General features: G+C 33.7%; 2 protein-coding genes across 3 annotated transcripts; one reads left to right on the top strand and one right to left on the bottom strand.

Annotated features, from left to right (window-relative positions):
• Positions 1–2,549: 2,549 nt before the first annotated feature.
• LOC124835820 (tryptophan synthase alpha chain-like) lies at positions 2,550–7,587 on the top strand. 2 transcript variants are annotated; one of them, XM_047310820.2, is made up of 10 exons: positions 2,550–2,708; positions 3,125–3,324; positions 3,582–3,728; positions 3,808–3,873; positions 4,398–4,506; positions 5,520–5,596; positions 5,946–6,023; positions 6,824–6,901; positions 7,128–7,187; positions 7,266–7,587. In XM_047310820.2, the coding sequence occupies exons 2-10, from the start codon at positions 3,139–3,141 to the stop codon at positions 7,398–7,400; spliced, it is 936 nt and encodes a 311-aa protein (XP_047166776.2). In that variant the 5' UTR covers positions 2,550–2,708; positions 3,125–3,138; the 3' UTR covers positions 7,401–7,587. The 2 variants fall into 2 exon arrangements, with proteins under 2 accessions (XP_047166776.2, XP_047166777.1); XM_047310821.2 differs by having other exon boundaries at positions 2,559–2,708; positions 3,223–3,324.
• Positions 7,588–9,065: 1,478 nt separating this feature from the next.
• HAG1 (histone acetyltransferase of the GNAT family 1) lies at positions 9,066–17,452 on the bottom strand. The gene is made up of 13 exons (XM_047310814.2): positions 16,814–17,452; positions 16,089–16,153; positions 15,135–15,215; positions 14,912–14,983; positions 14,226–14,394; positions 13,012–13,055; positions 12,749–12,848; positions 10,937–11,005; positions 10,744–10,792; positions 10,456–10,574; positions 10,169–10,262; positions 9,498–9,639; positions 9,066–9,422 (listed from the first exon to the last, which is right to left on the bottom strand). Exons 1-13 carry the CDS (start codon positions 17,360–17,362, stop codon positions 9,359–9,361), a joined length of 1,617 nt encoding a protein of 538 aa, XP_047166770.1. The 5' UTR covers positions 17,363–17,452; the 3' UTR covers positions 9,066–9,358.
• Between the last annotated feature and the right edge of the window lie 1,591 nt (positions 17,453–19,043).

The raw sequence follows: 19,043 nt of genomic DNA, 5'->3' as shown, positions 1-19,043 counted from the left end.
ATGAAAATATCATAAAGAACAAGATATTCATTCGGTTGATAAGAAGTATAATTCCGATAAAAGTAAATGTTGGTGGTATATCCATATTTGAGACATTGGAAGTTTGGAAATCTTTCACCACGTTCTCGTTCAGTGCGTCCACGAGTGACTCGATATGGAGAATCTAGGCAATTGTGGTTCTTGATACATTCTTGAAATCTTAATTGATCATAATGTTGAGTGTAATTGATTGAAGGAGGCAATTTTTTTTCTGAAATCGATCGTCAATAAAAAGTGATAAATTTTTCGTTCAGATCATCTCATCTTCTTACCAGTATGTATAGGGCACATTTATCATCTCTTTCATATTCACAAGCCATCAGACCTAAACCAAGTCATTGCTACTCACACCATTGCCATGATAGCACCTACAATTGCAATCTCTGTCGATGACACTAATGAACCTCTCTTTCTGTAGGATTTTGTTCTTGCCTCAATGGTGTCATTTTCACCAAACTTCGTTCATGACTGTTGTTTGTCGTGAGAGCTCACAAGGCGTAGTTGTGACTTCCGCCCTTTCTCTCTCTTTGATTTCTCTTTTCCACGCGACAGTTTCTTTCAAGCCTACCATCGCGTGTTCACTTGCGAACCATGTCCTCCAACCATTGTAGGCGTTGCCATTTAGAAGAGTGTTAGATAGAGTCACCAAAGTCCCTTCCTAATAGGTCTCACAACAAAGTTGCAATCCACCATCACGACGATGGATTATGAAAGTTGTTTTGGTTTGGTGCTAAGAATAGAGCGTGAAAGAAAAAGAGATTAAAGTTCATAGGTTTTCTATGACCACTATGTGAGTGATTGTGTGTAGCGTGATGAAGATGGAATTGATTGAAGAAAGGTGTCATGGGTATGTGAGAGGAATAATGATGAAATGTTAACAAAAAAATGGGGTTTGTTCCATGGTCGTTGAAGGTGATGAGAACGTGATGGAGGAACATTGGAAGATCATCGTATGATAAAAATGAACTAGATCGTTATAGTTATCAACATATTTTTTCTTTAATAATTATCAACAGATATATCCTTTGGTAATTATCAACAAATCTCTGTAATTATCAATGAATTCTTTCTTCAATAATTACTGACATATATATAAATGTTATCGATTGTATTATTACTAATAGATTTTGATTCATCGAAAATTTATTAAATAAAATTGTTATCGACGAATTTTTTACGTTTTCAACAAATTTTAAACATTAACAATACTTGTTTTTCTTATAGCTAATGAATATTATTTTAGTTTAAAAGAACACACGATTTTAGCGAGTTCATCAATAATATATTTATGGTTCTCAAGAATTCGCGCATGGTTTTATTCCCAAGGTAGGTTGCTCGAAGATCAATTTGCAACTGTCATACACAAGTCATGGTTTGAGTAAAGAAATTATCATGAATTTGTTCTCGTACTTGATAGGAATGAACAATTCAAAAAACACGTGATGAAATTGACTTGGAGAACATTGATTGTATCCAAGAAAGCAAGATCTAATTTTGAACTTTTCACTCATCTTAAGCAGGATTGGCAATTCTTACAACACGATCTTCATCATTAATAAATATTGAATGGATAACATAGTTAACAACGAATCAATAAAGATGAGGTGATTTAATCACCGACTCAACTTATTGTTTCTTGTGAACATAGTTAGAATCATCCATTTTTTCTATTACAGAGTTAGGAAAAAACTCTTAAGGGTAAGAGTTTAGATTCATCATTGTGGATCAATTTCTTACTCTTGATACCATATTATGAAAGACTATGGAGGAGAAAAATAATCATAAATATCTGAAATTATATATTTATATGGATGATAAGAGAAAGTACATAGTGTATATATAGTTCTAAAAGTTTATACTATTCTATCTAAAAACATAAAAGAGAAAAAAAAATTGAAAACTAACATCAATTGAATAACTTAATGTTTTTACATCTCTAATAAAATATAGTGTATATTTCCTAGTAAAATATTATATATATTTATATGATATGTGAACCCTATAAAATTTATTGTAAAAATTAATAATATCAAGAAAATATTAAATAATATCCAACAGATAATAATAATAATAAAATATTTTAATTAATTAACCATATGTTAAGTTGATACATAATATTAAAAGAAATATTACAAATGTCAAAAAGTAATTAACCAATATTAATTATAGTAATATTTTAATAAGTAGTTCAAAACTTACATTTATATTAATTTTAATTAACTAATTAATGATATAAAGTCTTCAATGGAGAGGATTTTTATTCTCATATTTTAGCATTGAATTTTAATGTTCATTTAACAATACATTTAATAGAATTACCTGAGAAAAAAAAAGTCATAATATTTAAATTAGCTGTGTAATGTCCATACATAAACTTTATCCCACTCCTTACAAATTCATTCCCAGTGAATTTAATTTAAAGCAGACAAGTAAATGAAAATGAAAGCAAAGGACAGAAACGTTCAATGAATAAAATTTATTAGTCCAAAAAAGGGTAAAAAGTCTATTCATGTTTTTGTATACCCATTCAATGCATAGCGTAGTTGAATTTCTTTATCGTCCACAAGTCTGAGAAAAGGTGAATCTATTATATATAAAGGAAAGGTTGCGAGACTCAGAATAGGATTCACATTCAGAAAGGAGAGAAGAAACCCAACATAAAAAATCAGGTCATTCTCCGATTCTCTGTCTTTTTCAACTTTCATTTTCACTTATTTTAATTTTTAGTACCACAATTTTTTCGGTACTTGCGTTGAATTCAAACCTCCGTATTCCATTTCAGAAAACACTGTATTTTGGTTAAGATGAATGTGGAAAAACATGTGTTGATATCATTTGTCTCTTTGCTTTAGCATTTATCCAATTGACTGTGGTGAAAGCTTTGTCATTGTTCAATGGGTTTCTAGAATGTTCCGTGGATTTTTCTAACCAATGTACTGCTGTAAATTCTGTGGGTATTGAAGGGTTGGATTTGGTGCATTTTTGGTTTTCCGTGAAGATTCATTTTCTCGTTTTCTGTAATATCGCGGTCAGGGGTTTTTCTTCTGTTGGGAACCCTTATGCTTAATTTCATGTGAAATTTCAGTAATTATCAATTTTATGGCTCTTGCACTCAAGTCAAGTTGCTTCTTGCAATTGAAGAAACCTGAGGTCGGTTTCCATGTTTGTTTTTCCTCTGAGAAGGCTTTAGTCTCTGTGAAGAGATACACTCCAGTGGCTGCTATGAGGACCATGGAAGTTCCGGGACTCTCTGAAACATTCACCAGACTGAAAAAAGAAGGAAAAGTTAGTAGTTATTTTTCCATGTTGGTCATGTTTACTATTGTATCACATTTCAACTTGATTCCATTTTTTTTGCCTTTTCAAATCAATGACTTTTATCTGCCTGATTATAAAAATGGAACGGTGTTGGTAATGGTGATTATCGTTGTATGTTGTTGGTTACTTTTAGTACCGTATCAAGTTTACTAGTGCAAAGAGATATGAATCTGAGAGCTATTCTTGACTGCCAAATGAATATTTTCTAAGATGTTTGTGTCAAGGTGGCTTTCATACCGTATATTACAGCCGGTGATCCTGACCTTTCAACCACAGCAGAAGCACTGAAAGTGCTTGATTCATGCGGGTCTGACATAATTGAGCTAGGTGTTCCATATTCTGATCCCTTGGCAGATGGTCCTGTTATCCAGGTTTGATGCTTTCCATTTTATTTTGTTCTTGTGATACTAATACCACGTGACTCTCAAACTGAAGCATCTTTCTCTTCAGGCTGCTGCTACAAGATCTCTTGCAAAGGGGACCAATTTCAATGCAATCATTTCTATGTTGAAGGAGGTAATTGTGCAACTCCTTGCCATTAATTAGCTATCACTGTCAACAGCTAATGATTTAGCAATTACTTTCATTCCTTCAGTTGACAAGTTAGCAGTACAAACAACCAATGTTGGTAACCAATGTTGGTAGATTGTTGTGTAATTTGAACAAGTGAGGCCTATCCATCCTATATCCCTTTTCTTACTTGAAACCAGAACAGAAGAATAAACTTGAATGACTTGTACTGATCAATTAACTGAAGCAATACTTTATTGTACCTTGATATATAGATACTGGATGTAACAGGAAATAGGAAATAATATCCCTAAATCTAGGATATATGATACATATATCTAATTTCCTATGATACACTAAACTTCCAAAAATTTGAACCTTTGGAGAGAGATCTTTTTTGTCCATTGTTCCCTTGTTAAAACAATTATTCCTTTTTGTAAGGATTCAGAAACCATTTCTTATTGCTTTGTCATGTGTAGCTTCTCTTGGCTCCCTGAACTGATGGTTTTTTGCAATGATTGATTTGGCAGGTTGTTCCGGAATTGTCGTGTCCAATTGCACTGTTTACATATTACAATCCAATACTGAAGCGTGGTACTGATAAATTTATGTCTATTGTAAGAGAAACTGGCGTACATGGTACGAGTCAACACAAGTAATGATTTTCCAAAGTTTTACATTATGCCATGCTTCACTTGGGTCGAATTTCTGTATTAGTTCTATGATAATTGAATGTTGTAAAATGCATAGACAAAAAGAGGGAGCAGTTCCAGTTACATACACCATGTACTATTTAAAGTTAGATTTTTGGGTTTCGTTAATTTACATATTTATCATTAAGAAAATGTATCTTCACTCTCCTGTCCTGCCTAGACTTGGTTAGTGCTGTCAAAATAGGTTGTAACCCGCGAGTTAACCCCGCTCACCACGGGTTTGAGTCAGGTTGGATTTGAAAAAAATGTAATTTTTTTATGTTGGTTAGTTCTCAACCTGGCTCACTTAGAACCCAGCTCATCTGGGTTGAACCCGTGGTGAGCCGGATTGGCTCACCAACCCACCTGATTTAATTTAATTATTTATTATTTTGTGTTTCAATATTATTAGTTAGCATTTTTATTATTATATTGTAGATGGGGGTAAAGAAAAGATGTTTCAAGAGAGAAAAATATTATAGATTTATTTAACCATGACTCTAATATTATAAATGGACAAATGATACAAAAATTATCAATATTAAAAACTTATTTGTTCGCTTTTTGTGCTTGTTTTTGGATTATGCTTGGATTGTATGATATTTTTTTTTAATTGTCTTTGGAGTTTAACATCATTTTAGATTTTAACATCATTATTTAGTTAGATTTTAAAGTGAGCTAGTGAGCCTACTTGTTTAATCCACCAACCCACAGTGGGTTGGGATGGATTTGAATTTTTTTAGCTCACTAATAAATGAGTCGGGTTGGTTGACTCACTAAATGACCAACCCGTGGTGGGCTGAGCCGGGTCAGCCGGGTTACCCGTTTGGTTACGGCTTGTCAGCTTCTTCGTTCAAATTGTAAATTTTGAAACAAGATCTTATTTGTATTTTGTCTCTTCTTCCTGTGGTATGGTAGTTAGAATGATATTCTTTTCTTTGCCGTGTGAATGCTATGCAGGGCTCGTGGTCCCAGATGTCCCTCTGGAGGAGACGGAGACTTTAAGGGTGGAGGCTAAGAAAAATGGAATTGAACTGGTTTGCTTACCGTTAAATGATCTCTTGCATTATTTTGGATTTCAGATTAATATTCTTATACAATTGATCCCAATGATTGAAAACTAGTGTTGAATCCTTTTTGTACTATAAGTATGAAATCCAGTTGTTAGCCACACCAAAGGAGACATGGTGGTTATTGTGGAGATATGAACTTTTCTTGTGATTAACGGCATTCCATTCTATTGCATTATATATTTTGCAATCTTATATTAATATGTTAGTATATATTGTTTAACATTTTATAGTGTATTTCCTTTTAAATTTTGTTTGGATAAATTAATCTGTGTGTGTTTATATATCTAATTGATTTGGTATATTTACTGCTAAGGTACTCCTCACAACACCCACCACTCCAAAAAACCGCATGAAGGCCATTGTTGATGCAGCAGAAGGATTTGTGTACCTTGTATGAACTTCTTTCAACCTTATTTATTAACTTCTGTTTTTGGGCTACACTTCTTAGTCTTTGTATAACTCAATTATCTGCGTAATTGTGTTCTATATTTTTTTCCAAACATTTTATTCATAGACTGGATAAGAAGTTAGCCATTCACCAACTGGTTGCCTTCTTTAATATTAGAACGCAAATTTGATCCTGCTTTAAGCCAGTGAAATCGGAATAAGTTTTAATTTTTCTTTTTATGTTGTTTGCATGCATTTGGCATATTCCAAAAACTCGTGAACTATTATTGTTTCCTCGTCTTCAAAGAAACCAGTGTCTAGTGCAAAGTGCCAATGGTTTTATTTATTCCTCTGTTTATTAACTTTCTCTTTGACCTTCTCTTTGCACTTCATGTAGACAAAACTATTGTTTGTAGTTGGTACAATTGCCTTTTGACCTTCTGTGTTTGAAGGTAGCTTTTTGAAGTATTTACTAGGCTGGATGGGGACATTCTTTTTACAGTAGCCGGCTGGAAATTGACAATGATTAATTTTTAACCTTATTTTACGAAAGTTTGGTGTTATCTTGTATTCATGCTTGTTTTTTGTAATTAATTTTTGCTCATATTACTGCATGTTGACGATTCCAAACATTTGATTTTGATATATTTTGTCCCTAGAACTTGGTAAAGTCACCTTGATCCCAAAGTTTAGGAAATTGGATAGAAATATACTGTGATTGTGAAAACAGAAGATATCCTGCCTAAGTACCTCAGTTCATCATTTGCTGGCAAATGTCATTGACCATTTGTTGATTTAATTTAGGTGAGTGCGGTGGGGGTCACTGGAGCCCGATCATCAGTTAGTGGTAATGTTCAGTCTCTTCTGCAGGAAATTAAAGAGGTTTGTCTTTTTAATCTTTTTCTCAACTCTATTTACATGTTGTATGATGTGGTGGTTGTCTTCTGATCACTTCATAAAAGTTCAATTCTCTTTCCCTCCCTTTTTAACCCCACTCTGGTCCTGCCACTTTATCAGATCGATTATGATAAACACAATAGTCTACCATTCAACTTGGTCAATCTCAATATTTATACTTGTTTAATCCTTTTTTTTAATTGCAATCCAGGCAACAACTAAACCTGTGGCTGTTGGTTTTGGAATATCAAAGCCCGAGCATGTTAAACAGGTTATTTCTCAGTCCATATGTATATATGTTTCTACCGCAGGAAATTTGGTTAATAATCAATTATATACTTTGATACAGGTAGCAGGATGGGGAGCTGATGGTGTGATTGTTGGCAGTGCTATGGTGAAGGTACTTGGAGAAGCCAAATCTCCTCAAGAGGGATTGAAAGAGCTGGAAGCTTTTGCCCGCTCCTTAAAGGAGGCACTTCCTTAAAAATAAGCTTTAAGAGCTCAAAATTCTAGTAGTTATCGTCATTATATATATTGGATTTGAATAAAAATGTGGTTCAATTTTATTTTTTCTGATCATGATGTAGGGTATCAGCAAATTTTGTTCCTTTTCAATTATGATGAGATTTCGTAGTTACTGAAATAAATGTCCATATATAAATTGTCTCCTCGCTCTCTATTGTGCTGTGCCAAAACTTTCACTAGTAACTTGCGTCACACTTACTTAAAAGTTAAGGGGCCGAGTTGATTATGAGCATTGCTTACTATCATGAAACTGCACTGAAATGTATTCAGTGTTGTGTCCATGACAAACCCTGTCTTTGGCTTCAATATGGGCTAAGTTTTAGTATAACATGGCTTATCAAACAATTGTTGATGTGACTCCTTTCCTGTTTGTTTATGGTCGCCAGGCTCCACCATTGCTGTGGGATTTCCTTCGTGATGCAACAATGTGACATTGTCTTATTCACACTAAAAGCCAATGTTAACTTACAGAAGTTTGAATGAAGCAATTGGCTGATAGGAAACATGTTGGTGATGATGAGTTTCAAATTGTCAATATGCTCTTCAATAAACTTCAGTGCCTTCTGGAATCATTGTTAAAAAGAGAATTCTAAGTTTAATCCAATTTTATAAAATTAGTTTGTATACTGAGATTTGAATCCACTTTTATATTTTAATTCAATATTTCTAGTTTAAGGCGAGTTTTTATAGATTCGTCACTCACAATATGGTACTTTGGCATCTTAAAGTGGAGGGTATTGATAGAAGAAGAGCATCATCGTCTATTTAAGCTTAAGAAGAGGATGGAACCAGCCACATGGCACAAGGACTATTGATGTGGTAACAAAACTTATGCGTAGCAAATGAAAGGGAAAAAGCATAAAAGGAATAGGAAAATGTGATTGGATTGTTGTTGATTTTCGGGTTATTCCCTTTCCCATTGTTTTTGTGCTCAAACGTTATTCATTGGTTTTGGGATTGCTCCTCTCTTTATGTACCTTTTATGGAACTAATGTACTTGTTGAAAATTGTCATTTTTATTATTTTGAATCAGAGGGAATAACTTTTACTGAGAAATATTTCTGATTGTTCTGTCAAAAAAAGTAATAATCTTAAAATTGTAATTGAATAAATTCATTTGGAAGTAGTCTTCTACAGCTAAACAAACATCCTACTAATTAGCTTGTTTAGCAAGTGATTTGACGAAGAAAGCGGGAGAAATTAGAAACGAAAATATATTTAATGGTAATACTGACTTAAGTACACTTAAATTATATTCGGAACCCAGATGTCTTAACAAATGAAATTCATTTCTGATAGCAGAAAATGTGTAATTAAAACTCACCACTGCTCACTTTCTAGATATTTTTAATCTTTAAAAATGGTCAAATACGGACCATTTTTTGGCAATCGTGGCACTTAATCACCACAATTTTTATTTTTTAAATATAATCTATCATGCTCATTTTAAAAACATAAAATAAAATTGCTTTTAGTCATTAAAAGTTGACAGTTTTTTCCTTTCATATTTCATTTTAATTCTCCTAAACCGAAAGCTCATATTTTCACTTTATCTATCACTTATTTTTCTTTTCTTTTTTATAAATCAATTTCGTCTCCCCTTTTTCCTCTATCAAACCCACCATTTAACAAATAAATATAACTAGAAAAACAAACTTGCATCGTGTCAAATGTTGATGCATTGTAATAATACAAACATATTGCTATGAATTAAATAAAAATTTTAGATACTAAGAATATTTACATCAGAACATTCGGATCAGGTACCAGAATCTATTTTTCTAACAGTTACAACATTGGCTAGAATAACTATGAAACAACAAATTTGTTGGGACTGTGAGAAAAATTAACCTTAGTCATAAACAAAATACTTCGGATGGAGTTTATTGAAGAGCCCAACAGTCTCCATTGAAATGCCTACTGAATTTTTGAGCCAGACTGAAGACCCGCTTGTACTTTGCTTTGAAAGTGGGATTCTAACCTGCATTGAAAATCATAAATGTAAGAAACATCACAGGAAAAGGCTAAAGTAGGAGGTGGAAGTGCGAGCACATGCCTTGTAGCACATTTGTAATAAATGGTTTCTGGAGAATTATAGGTGCGCGCATTTGCAAACATTCTTCTGACATCGGCAACAAACATCTCAAATGTTACATAATATAGCTCTGACTCCACCCTTTTAGACATTGTCTTCAAATCTGCAATCAAAGAACGATTATATTAGACATAGACAATAAGACTTTCCAAGGTTGTGCATTCACATATTTTGAATTGGACCAAACTAGTTCTGAACTTACTGCAATGAAAAAAACTAAACTTTTTAACAAAATTAAACTGATCTGTTTAAAAAAATTAAACTAAAGTATTCTTCTACTTTAGCTTTTAAAATCTGAACTATCCTTAACTGAAGTGTAATTCGTGAGATTAACTAAGAATAATTCAAACAATTTCAATAGTTCAAACAGTTCAAAAACAATTCAAAATAGTTCAAAGCACTTCAGTTCACCTAAATTGTTACGTAGTTCAGTTTATTGAACAATATAGTTCAATTTAGTCAAACCTCTTTTACATGTAGAACACACACACACATGTGCGGGCAGGCATGCCCGCGGAAAAGTGCCAAAGATAAAGCTAGCTCCAAATAAAAAATAGCTGATGAGAGGAAATCATAAGAATGTGATTAATAAAAGTAGCTGGCAGTCAATATGAAGTATTTAATATACTTACCCATTGGATCTTTGATGATGTCATAATAATCAGGAACATCCCGTGCATCAACAGGCTCCTTGAATGGCCATGCGTCGGCGTGTTCAAGCATAGACTGCTCAAAAAGATAAATCCAATTATAAGAATTAATTTCTCAATCATGTAAGGATCATGCATGTTTTTTATTTGAATAAGGATCTATTCATCAATGCTCTTGTGGAATTTTGCAGTTTCCAACGAAAATTAAATTATAACGAGTTAAATGAATGGAAATTAAAGCAAATGTAAAGAATATATAACCAGCTTGCCTTTAGAAGTGATCGCATAAAACCAGACAAATGCTTTTGATTAGTAGTATTGTCAGTAGAGACATTTAGACTTCTGAATCGAGAATGACCCCACTGATCAGGAGTCCATCCAGCCTCTCCTGTCATTGCATTCAGTGAAACATTATTCAAGAAATTATCAAAGTACACAAAAATAAATCATCTCACTCAAGCATATTATCGATCAATTTTTTCCCAACACCCCGCTAGACAAACTAATCTATTAAGCCATGTCTGGACATTTGATAAGGAGGCACAATAAGAACTCACTCAAACCGGGGATGTCATCAATAATTTTTTTAGGAATGCCCGCTTCTTTCTGCACATCATATCAACCACGAGCAACACTAGTTAATATTCCATCAATAAATGATTTTACAAATACAAGAGAAGAAAAATGTGTAACTTCAGCCAAGAAATGAACGATCCTCTCTATAACACAAAGTATAAAACGTGTTTGTACCTTCTGAAAATCAATTCCAGTATAGACTATGTGACAGTTTGACAGCTCTCTGATTTTTTCATCAATAGCCTACAATTATAACCAACAATGACTAAACACATCATGAATTGAGAACATAAAACTAAATGAGAAAAGAATAGGCAGACAGTCTCTACACAAGATAGAAACAAGGATAATGCATGCAATTACAAATAAGGTCTCATATCTCTCAGCTGTAATGTTTTTTGACAGCCCCCTCCACACTTTTGGCAGTGGGTGTGTGTTCCGTACCTGACTACGTAAACTAGCCAAATACGACCTCTCACAGACAATGAACAATGATAAATAGCTGAATAAACCTCTTTATTGAATTGAAATAACTGTGTCAAAGAAAACAAACAATAACTGAGAGCAGAATCTCCGTCAGTTACCTACCTGAGAGCATAACCTCTCTTATAAAACTCAAATATTCAAAAGCATGCCTTTTACCCTAGGCTTCCCCTTTATTTATACAAATTAATTCCCTCCCCAAAAAGTACTGAATATTAGAAAATAATCCTAGTTCCTATAATTATCTGATACGAATACCTATTTACTATAATTATCTGATACGAATATATTTAGCCTTATTTACTCTATTTAACTTATACTGACCGATAACTAAGACATGGTTTTGTTACTCTAATTATCCTTTGTTGAATATCTTCTCAGAATATCTCTCTTATTACTCTAATTAATTTCCCACTCATCCTAACTGTTGCGGCAGTTAGTATGTTTCCTCGCTGCTTCCACTCTTCGACCTAGACGTTCCCCCTCAACTACCGCTCGTCCTGGTCACTCCCCCTCTTCTACCGCTCGTCCTGGTCGCTCCCCCTCAACTAGCGCTCGTCCCGGTAGCTCCCCCTCAACTACCGCTCGTCTTGGTCGCTCCCCCTCTTCTACCTCTCGTCCTGGTCGCTCCCCCTCTTCCACCGCTCGTCCTGGTCGCTCCCCCTCTTCTACCGCTCGTCATGGTCGCTCCCCCTTATCCAGCGCTCATCTTGGTAGCTCCCCCTCAACTACCGCTTGTCCTGGTCTCTCCCCCTCTTCTACCGCTCATCCTGGTCGCTACCCTCAACTATCGTCCGCCCTGGACGCTCCCCCTCAACTACCGCTCGTCCTGGTCGCTCCCCCTCTTCTACCGCTCGTCCTGGTCACTGCCCCTCTTCTACCGCTCGTCTTGGTCGCTCCCCCTTATCTAGGGCTCGTCCTGGTAGCTCCCCCTCATCTACCGCTCGTCCTAGACGCTCTCCCTCGTTTGGTGCTCGGCCTACTCCTTCTCTCTCTCTCCTATACCTCCTTCTCTCGTATACTTGCCAGCCCCTAACAGTGTGCGAATGTGATAAAGAGAAAAAAGCCTATTACAAAAGCTGTAAAACAGAGGTCTGTTTTACCATAAAGAAAAACTAATTTCAAATGAAACAAGCACAAACTTGTACATTTAATTGAGAAATAATTAGAAGTTTTAATAAAAACTTCCACTAGTACATCTTATAACATAGCTCTCAGCTGTAACTTTTTTTGACAGCCCCTCCACTGCACATACTTTAGCAGTGAGTGTGTGAATGTGGTAGAGAAAAGTCTATAACAAAAGCTGTAAAACAGAGGTCTGTTTTACCAAAAAGAAAAACTAATTTCAAGTGAAACAAGCACAGAACGTACATTTAATTGAGAAATATTCAGAAGTTTTAACAAAAACTTACACTAGTATATCTTATAACATGCTAATCGGAAACAGCATCTCAAATAGTGTAACGAAAAACTAATAAAAGTAGCAAATAGAAATTATCTTACCTGCCTTTGACGACGGATCATAGTTGACAAATCAGTGTAAGGGAGCTTTGGATCTATCTTGCATTCCATCAGAATTCCTCCATCATAATCCTTTATATAACTGAAATGACAATTGCATAAAATGAATCATTATAGATAGTATACAGCATATAAAAATAATGAATGATGAAATCATTATCTAATGAGATATGAAAAAATAGAATGTAAATAAAATCTTAAAATGAATGACCTTTTCCACACAAGAATATCAAGTACAATCATACCCTTGCCATCGATCTTTCTCCAAGTGAATCTCTTTTGTAAATCCCTGAAAACAGAATCAAACATCCTCAAGATATCCAAAACAGAATCCAGTTAATTCAACACAGTCATTTAACAAACTTCCTCTCCTCATGCACAAAAATACCTTCAAGAGTATTAAAACATGAAACCCAAAAAACAAGATCCAGATTTCTATCACTGCTATAGAGCTACTACTACATCTAAGAATTTACTTCTATGTCTATCAGATTTTAGACAAACTTAACAAGAAATAAACATCATCATGAAAGTTTCTTGAAGGAAAATTGAACCCAATGACCTCCTATTTACGAAAAAACTCAGTTTACAGACTGGCTCAACAATCATTTTCTACATTTGGGAGAAATAATCTAAAACTCAGACAATTATAGATGCTAGGTTGGTGGGTTAGTAGTTCAACTAGTGGGTCACCGGTTAAAGAACATGAATAGACAGGATGGATGCACACAAAGAATGATCCTTCGATTACAAAATGAACACTGATGTGTGAGGAGCTGTGCACATGTGCATGAGACTTGAAAACTGCTGCAGTAGTATGAAGGCACAAATTTGAACATCCTCAGTTCGCTCAGACTGGACTATACTGGCTCAATCCAATTTTACACCAGTTTATCATCAACAAGTCAGAGCCAGGTTTTAAAATGTTGCTTGGGAGGGGGAAAAGACTTCAAAAATGAATTTGTTGACCTAGTTGTATATGTTCTATCGTAAATGCGAGGTTGGCTTCACATGAAGGGAACTTATAAAATACAGTATAGTTCCAGCTGGTGATGTCTCGGATACATGATGTATGTTTTTCTTCCTTAACTAAACCAACTATGACTATCTATAAAATCTCCCTTGTCAGACAGTAAGATCTTCTAACCCAAATTAGGCATTTTTTAATTGATACAAATTCCCAAAATGTGCTCCCCTAGCCATGACAAACTCTTTTCTGTATTACAAATGGCTGCACAATCCCTATTGTGCACAATCCAAGTGGGATTCAGTGCACGGATGGCACAGTCCACATTGCACCTACACATTAGAAATATGTATAGTACTTCATTTTAATATGACTTGAAATGATTTAGAAAGTAAAATATTTCTCAGATTCTTGCTATGGGCTATGACTTAATACATAAAAGGAATAAACATCAACCCAGATAGCAAGGATCGTAAATATAAATAATCAAACCTGTTTGATAAAATAGCCAACAGCATTGTTGTCAGCATATGTGAGAAAATGTGTCAGCCCATCCACATCACGTGCATACTGTTTTAAGTGATTCATCAATCTGGTACCATAACCCTTTACTTGCTCATCAGCTGTAATTGCACAAAAGGCTATTTCACCAAACTTCTGGCTGTCAATCATAATGCACAATAGTGTTAACAAATAAAACCATAGATTAGCTGGGCAAGGAAGAGCTCCAGAACGAGAAAGACTTGAATAGCAGATGGGAAAGAGAGCAAAATATAACAAGGCAAAACAATTAAATTATAATCATATCTATGAAAAGGAAAAATAGGAAAAATAACAGGAAATGTCATAACAATTAAACAGTTCTCAGACATTTAAACAGGAAAAATAACAAAATAATGTCATAATAATATGAAATTGATTAACCTGAATGAAAGAAAAGATTATTATTGAATTGATTCTTCGACACAGTATATTAGCCTCTATAAATCAAGAACCCTAATCCTAAAGTAATGAATACAAAGAGATTTCTAGAATCTTCTAACAACGAACTTGTAATTAATTACAATGTCCTATTGTAGTTTATCACCTATATTTTCTCCGGAATCAACATAATATATAAATTTGAGACAAAAAATAGAGATTTGCATAAAGAAAAAGTAACGAAGAAAAATTGTTACCTAGCATATGGGCGATATGTAATACCTCCAACAACGTGATTACGCCTTATGACCATTACAGACTTGTGGCTCCTACAAATTTATAATAAAGGATTTATGATTTTAAAGAAAAGAGGAAAGAAAAGTCAGTTAAGAAAAAACTGAACATATCTGCAATCTAAAAATGGACATTTTGTATAAGAAATATCACAATATATGCCAAACAATAGATTGATAACATTACCTGTCCATGACAAGTCGAACAATATACTCCTTGGGCATATTGGGAAGTTGTCTAGCAAATATATTCTTCAATCCAATCAACCTGAGGAACAAATAACAAAAGCAAGAATGGAACTCATTATCATTAATGATCAATTGATAATCTAGGTAAAATTAAAATTTGCCGAGGTTTTAATCCAAATAAAATTGCCAACTCAATCTCGTTAAGCCAGTTCCAATGGCAGGGTATAATGTATGTGCCGAGTAGATGTAACCGGAAGAGACTGGGGAGAGGTGTCAGGCATAATATGTTTTCAATTTTACATATTAAACATATGGCATAGGAGTTAATCTTATTCTTGAAAAAGCTAAAGTAATCTTTATATTATATATATGTTAATGATTATTTTGTCTACTAACTCCATAAACACAAATAAACAATTTTTATCGAAAGAAATACACCAAAGTCTATTTCCCCAACTTAGACGAGTTGCATTTTAATATACCTTAACTTTTACAGTAAACATTCATTTAGATTTTTTATCCTTAAGCGTGGTTATTTGGTTTTCCGTTTGAGATGGTTCCAAACATCAGTTCATACTTTCCCAAACACACAATGGAAAAGGAACAACACTGGTGGATTGAAAATAAATGTTGTTGCATTCAACTGAGCTGTAACCAAAGACGCTGTAAGATATAAACATGGAATCACATCTGTCTTCTATTTATTAATTAGAATAAAATTACCCTTCAATGTCAGCGAAGAATGTCAACGTAGTCCTTATATTTTACATTATTTTATTTTAAATTATTTGCCATCACAAAAATAAAAAATGTTAATTTTTTAGTTATATTTTTATTAAATAAAATTACATGCTTGATAGTATAATCGTACGAGTGGATAATATATGCTGATAATGATAGTAGTGACATAGTCAGGGCGACAAAATGTTAAAGGGAAACGAAAAACGCATACCAAACCATATGCTCATCAACACCATCGTTTGAATGGCATACGAATTTAAGCCTTCCCGCTTCCTCCTGACAAATTTTCAATAAAGTTGGTCACAACCATGAATACCTATCATCTCAAATAATTTTTTTAACAATTTATTCATCAAGATATAAACCAACGAAAATGCCCCAAATGTAGAAGACCATCACATTACATTGAACGATATAATTATAACCATTGACAAGAGAGTAAATATTCATATACATCAGGCATAGGGGCCAAAGGAACCAAACGAATAATTGAACCTAAAAAATATTTAATCATTTTTTGGCTTAAATACACTTCTACTCCCTCATAATTTCATCAACGGACAACTTAGATCCCTACAAAAATTTAATAATACATTTGGTTATCCACTTTTCCAAAATTAAGCAATTTTTGTTCAACATTACTGTATCATCATCTAATTGCAAAAAAAAATCATGAGTTTTAAGAGACAACATAGGTTAAAAATTAGTTATTAAACATTGCTATTAATACGATACATGAATAATTAAAATTGCAAACGCACACTGACACCTCCAAATTTCTATATTTTCCGTCAGAAATTGGATATCATGGGAATTGCTTAATTTTGACAAACTAGAATCAAATGTACAGTTAATTTTGAAATGAACTGAAATTTCACATTAACAAAAAGTATAGAATCGAACTAGATTTAAGATGAACCAGACAAAGGGGTATACCTCTTTCTTGAGACTCTCTTCCCGAGCTGTATAAGCCCCACTCGTTTGCAAATTATCTGTAAAAATCTTAGTCGGGTCCTCCTTAACCACAATGCTAGGGACAGGTCCAATCTCCATGGCACCAGCTCCGGCATTTGCGGCGTCTTTTACGCCGTCGGAGTTCTCAATTTTTACAGCTGAGTTATCAGTCTTGAGCTTGGTATTACGGGGAGCAGAGGGAGGGTTACCGAGTCTGGAGGCGGTGAAGGTGCGCATGGAGGAGTCGTTGTCGTAGTCCTCTTCGTCATCATCGACGACGGCGTCCTCGGAGTCGTCGTCTGAATCGGAGTCGGCACCACGGGCGGAAATGCTCTCCAGGTCGTCATTGGAGGTGAGGGCGCCGTCGCGAGTGTCAGCGGAGAAGGAGGAGGGCGGGAAGGGAGGCGCGTGGTCTTCGGATGCACGCTTGCGCTTGTGGATTGACGATGTGGCGGAGGCTGAGGCGGAGTGGGAAGGAGAAGGGGACTGGGAACTGCGGGAACGAAGGGGGCCTCCGCCGTGCGACTCCATGTTAGGGTTTGCTCTTTTGCTCGTTTGTATGAAGGGATCGATCAAATTCCTCTGCTCTGCAGTGCCAACGTTGCTACTTAGTTTCTGCCACGTGGGTTTTGTTGTCATTTATTTTATATGTATGATTTTTGTATTTATTTATAATAATATAAGATATACAGAATGGTTTCTGTTCCAGTTTTGTTAATTAAAGGAAAATTTATTTAAAATTTAAATTTAAATTTAAATATATTTATTTGAATAATTTAATAAGTTGAACCTTAGTTTGACCAAACTAAATCCTCATGTCTTGCTCTTTTATCTACAAATCATTATCTACTGATCTCATCAATTTGTCAATTATTCAACAATTTTTTTAAGCATCTACTCGAAAATCTTTTTATTTCTGTCTCCCCTTTACTTTTTTACAGTCTACTTCTATCTCTATCTCCTTATCTTTTGACATTTTTTATTTTAATTAAAACAAAATTCAAATGTTTATATTTCAATTTTAAATTAATAAGAAAAATTGCTTAAAATAAGTGTGGTAGAGTTACAAATTCAATTTTATTAAAAACGGGCTTTGTGTATTTGTAAAAAAAAGTTAGCAATGGCATCTTTAATAGTAAAAACAAACAATTCCAACTATTGAGTACCAGTAAAAGTACATGGGTTGTGTAGGTCTTTTTATACATAAAAAATGTAATAAAATTATAATTATAATAAAGAAATATAAATAATTTTTAAAAATTTATTTTAAATAATTATTTTAATTAAAAAATTATCAAATTTAAGAAAAGATAAAAATAAAAATATCAATTTTAAAAAACGATGACTTAAAGATAAAATTGACAAAATAATTATTTTGATTTTAAAACAATAATTATTTAACAGATAAAAATAAAAAATAGATGTGTACATCAAAATAAAAAATCTTCTTTCATATAATAATACAGATAAACGAATGTATTAGAAAATAAAATAATAGGCATATTTTTGGAAAACAGTTATTTATAGCTTGTAGGATACGTTGAATCTTATCACCTAAAATACTCAAGCAGTTTGCAGTATTTTACTGAACAGCCTAATAGTTTCAGGGCCATTTCTTCCTGCACCTTCATTCGATTTCTTTGTGCAACCTTAACATTTTCAATTTCCATTTCTATCCTTCTAAAATGTTATTAAAAAAATAATTAAATTTTTTATTTTATTTTTCTCCTTCCTTCCGCAGAGTTGTCGTCCGTCAGCTCTGAACTTCATTTTCTTATTCCTTTTTTTCTTTTTTCTTTTTTCTCTTTGTTCTTTCCTCACTTCTAGAAGGAAAGTTACTTTATCCAGTAATTTCTTCAAGTTGAGAAAAGGTATGTGTTTATTTTATGATTTTCGTAGTTATCCGGTTGCGCCGTCTATGGTGGTTGCATATAGATGTTTTAGTTTTTCAATTGAATTCTAGAATAGGTAATTCAGAATGAGAGGATCGGAGTATAGTTGTAACCATTCCGAAATAAATAATTCGATATACACTACCAAATTCAAATATACATTTCAGAATCTGTTAAATATAGTGAAAATTATTTATGGATTAATTTCCTTGTGTTAAACACACATAGGGTTCTCTATTTATAATAGAAAAAATATGGGCTAAGCCCAAAATACAAATAATAAATAATAACAAACTAACTGAAAGATAAACTGAAAGATA

This window comes from Vigna umbellata, chromosome 5 (genome assembly GCF_029865625.1).
Source record: "Vigna umbellata cultivar VRB3 chromosome 5, Vumbellata_1.0, whole genome shotgun sequence".
In the NCBI taxonomy this organism is placed as follows: domain Eukaryota; kingdom Viridiplantae; phylum Streptophyta; class Magnoliopsida; order Fabales; family Fabaceae; genus Vigna; species Vigna umbellata.
The sequence above is the reverse complement of the archived record's forward strand: the minus strand, read 5'-3'. Positions and strand labels throughout refer to the sequence as shown.

Coding starts and splice junctions, on each gene's coding strand:
- LOC124835820 (XM_047310820.2), top strand. CDS start 3,139: ATGGCTCTTGCACTCAAGTCAAGTTGCTTCTTGCAATTGAAGAAACCT. Junction 3,325..3,581: donor GACTGAAAAAAGAAGGAAAA/GTTAGTAGTTAT, acceptor GTTTGTGTCAAG/GTGGCTTTCATACCGTATAT. Junction 3,874..4,397: donor TCATTTCTATGTTGAAGGAG/GTAATTGTGCAA, acceptor TTGATTTGGCAG/GTTGTTCCGGAATTGTCGTG.
- HAG1 (XM_047310814.2), bottom strand. CDS start 17,362: ATGGAGTCGCACGGCGGAGGCCCCCTTCGTTCCCGCAGTTCCCAGTCC. Junction 10,575..10,743: donor TGATGACATCCCCGGTTTGA/GTGAGTTCTTAT, acceptor ATGCAATGACAG/GAGAGGCTGGATGGACTCCT. Junction 9,423..9,497: donor TATTACAAATGTGCTACAAG/GCATGTGCTCGC, acceptor TTTTCAATGCAG/GTTAGAATCCCACTTTCAAA.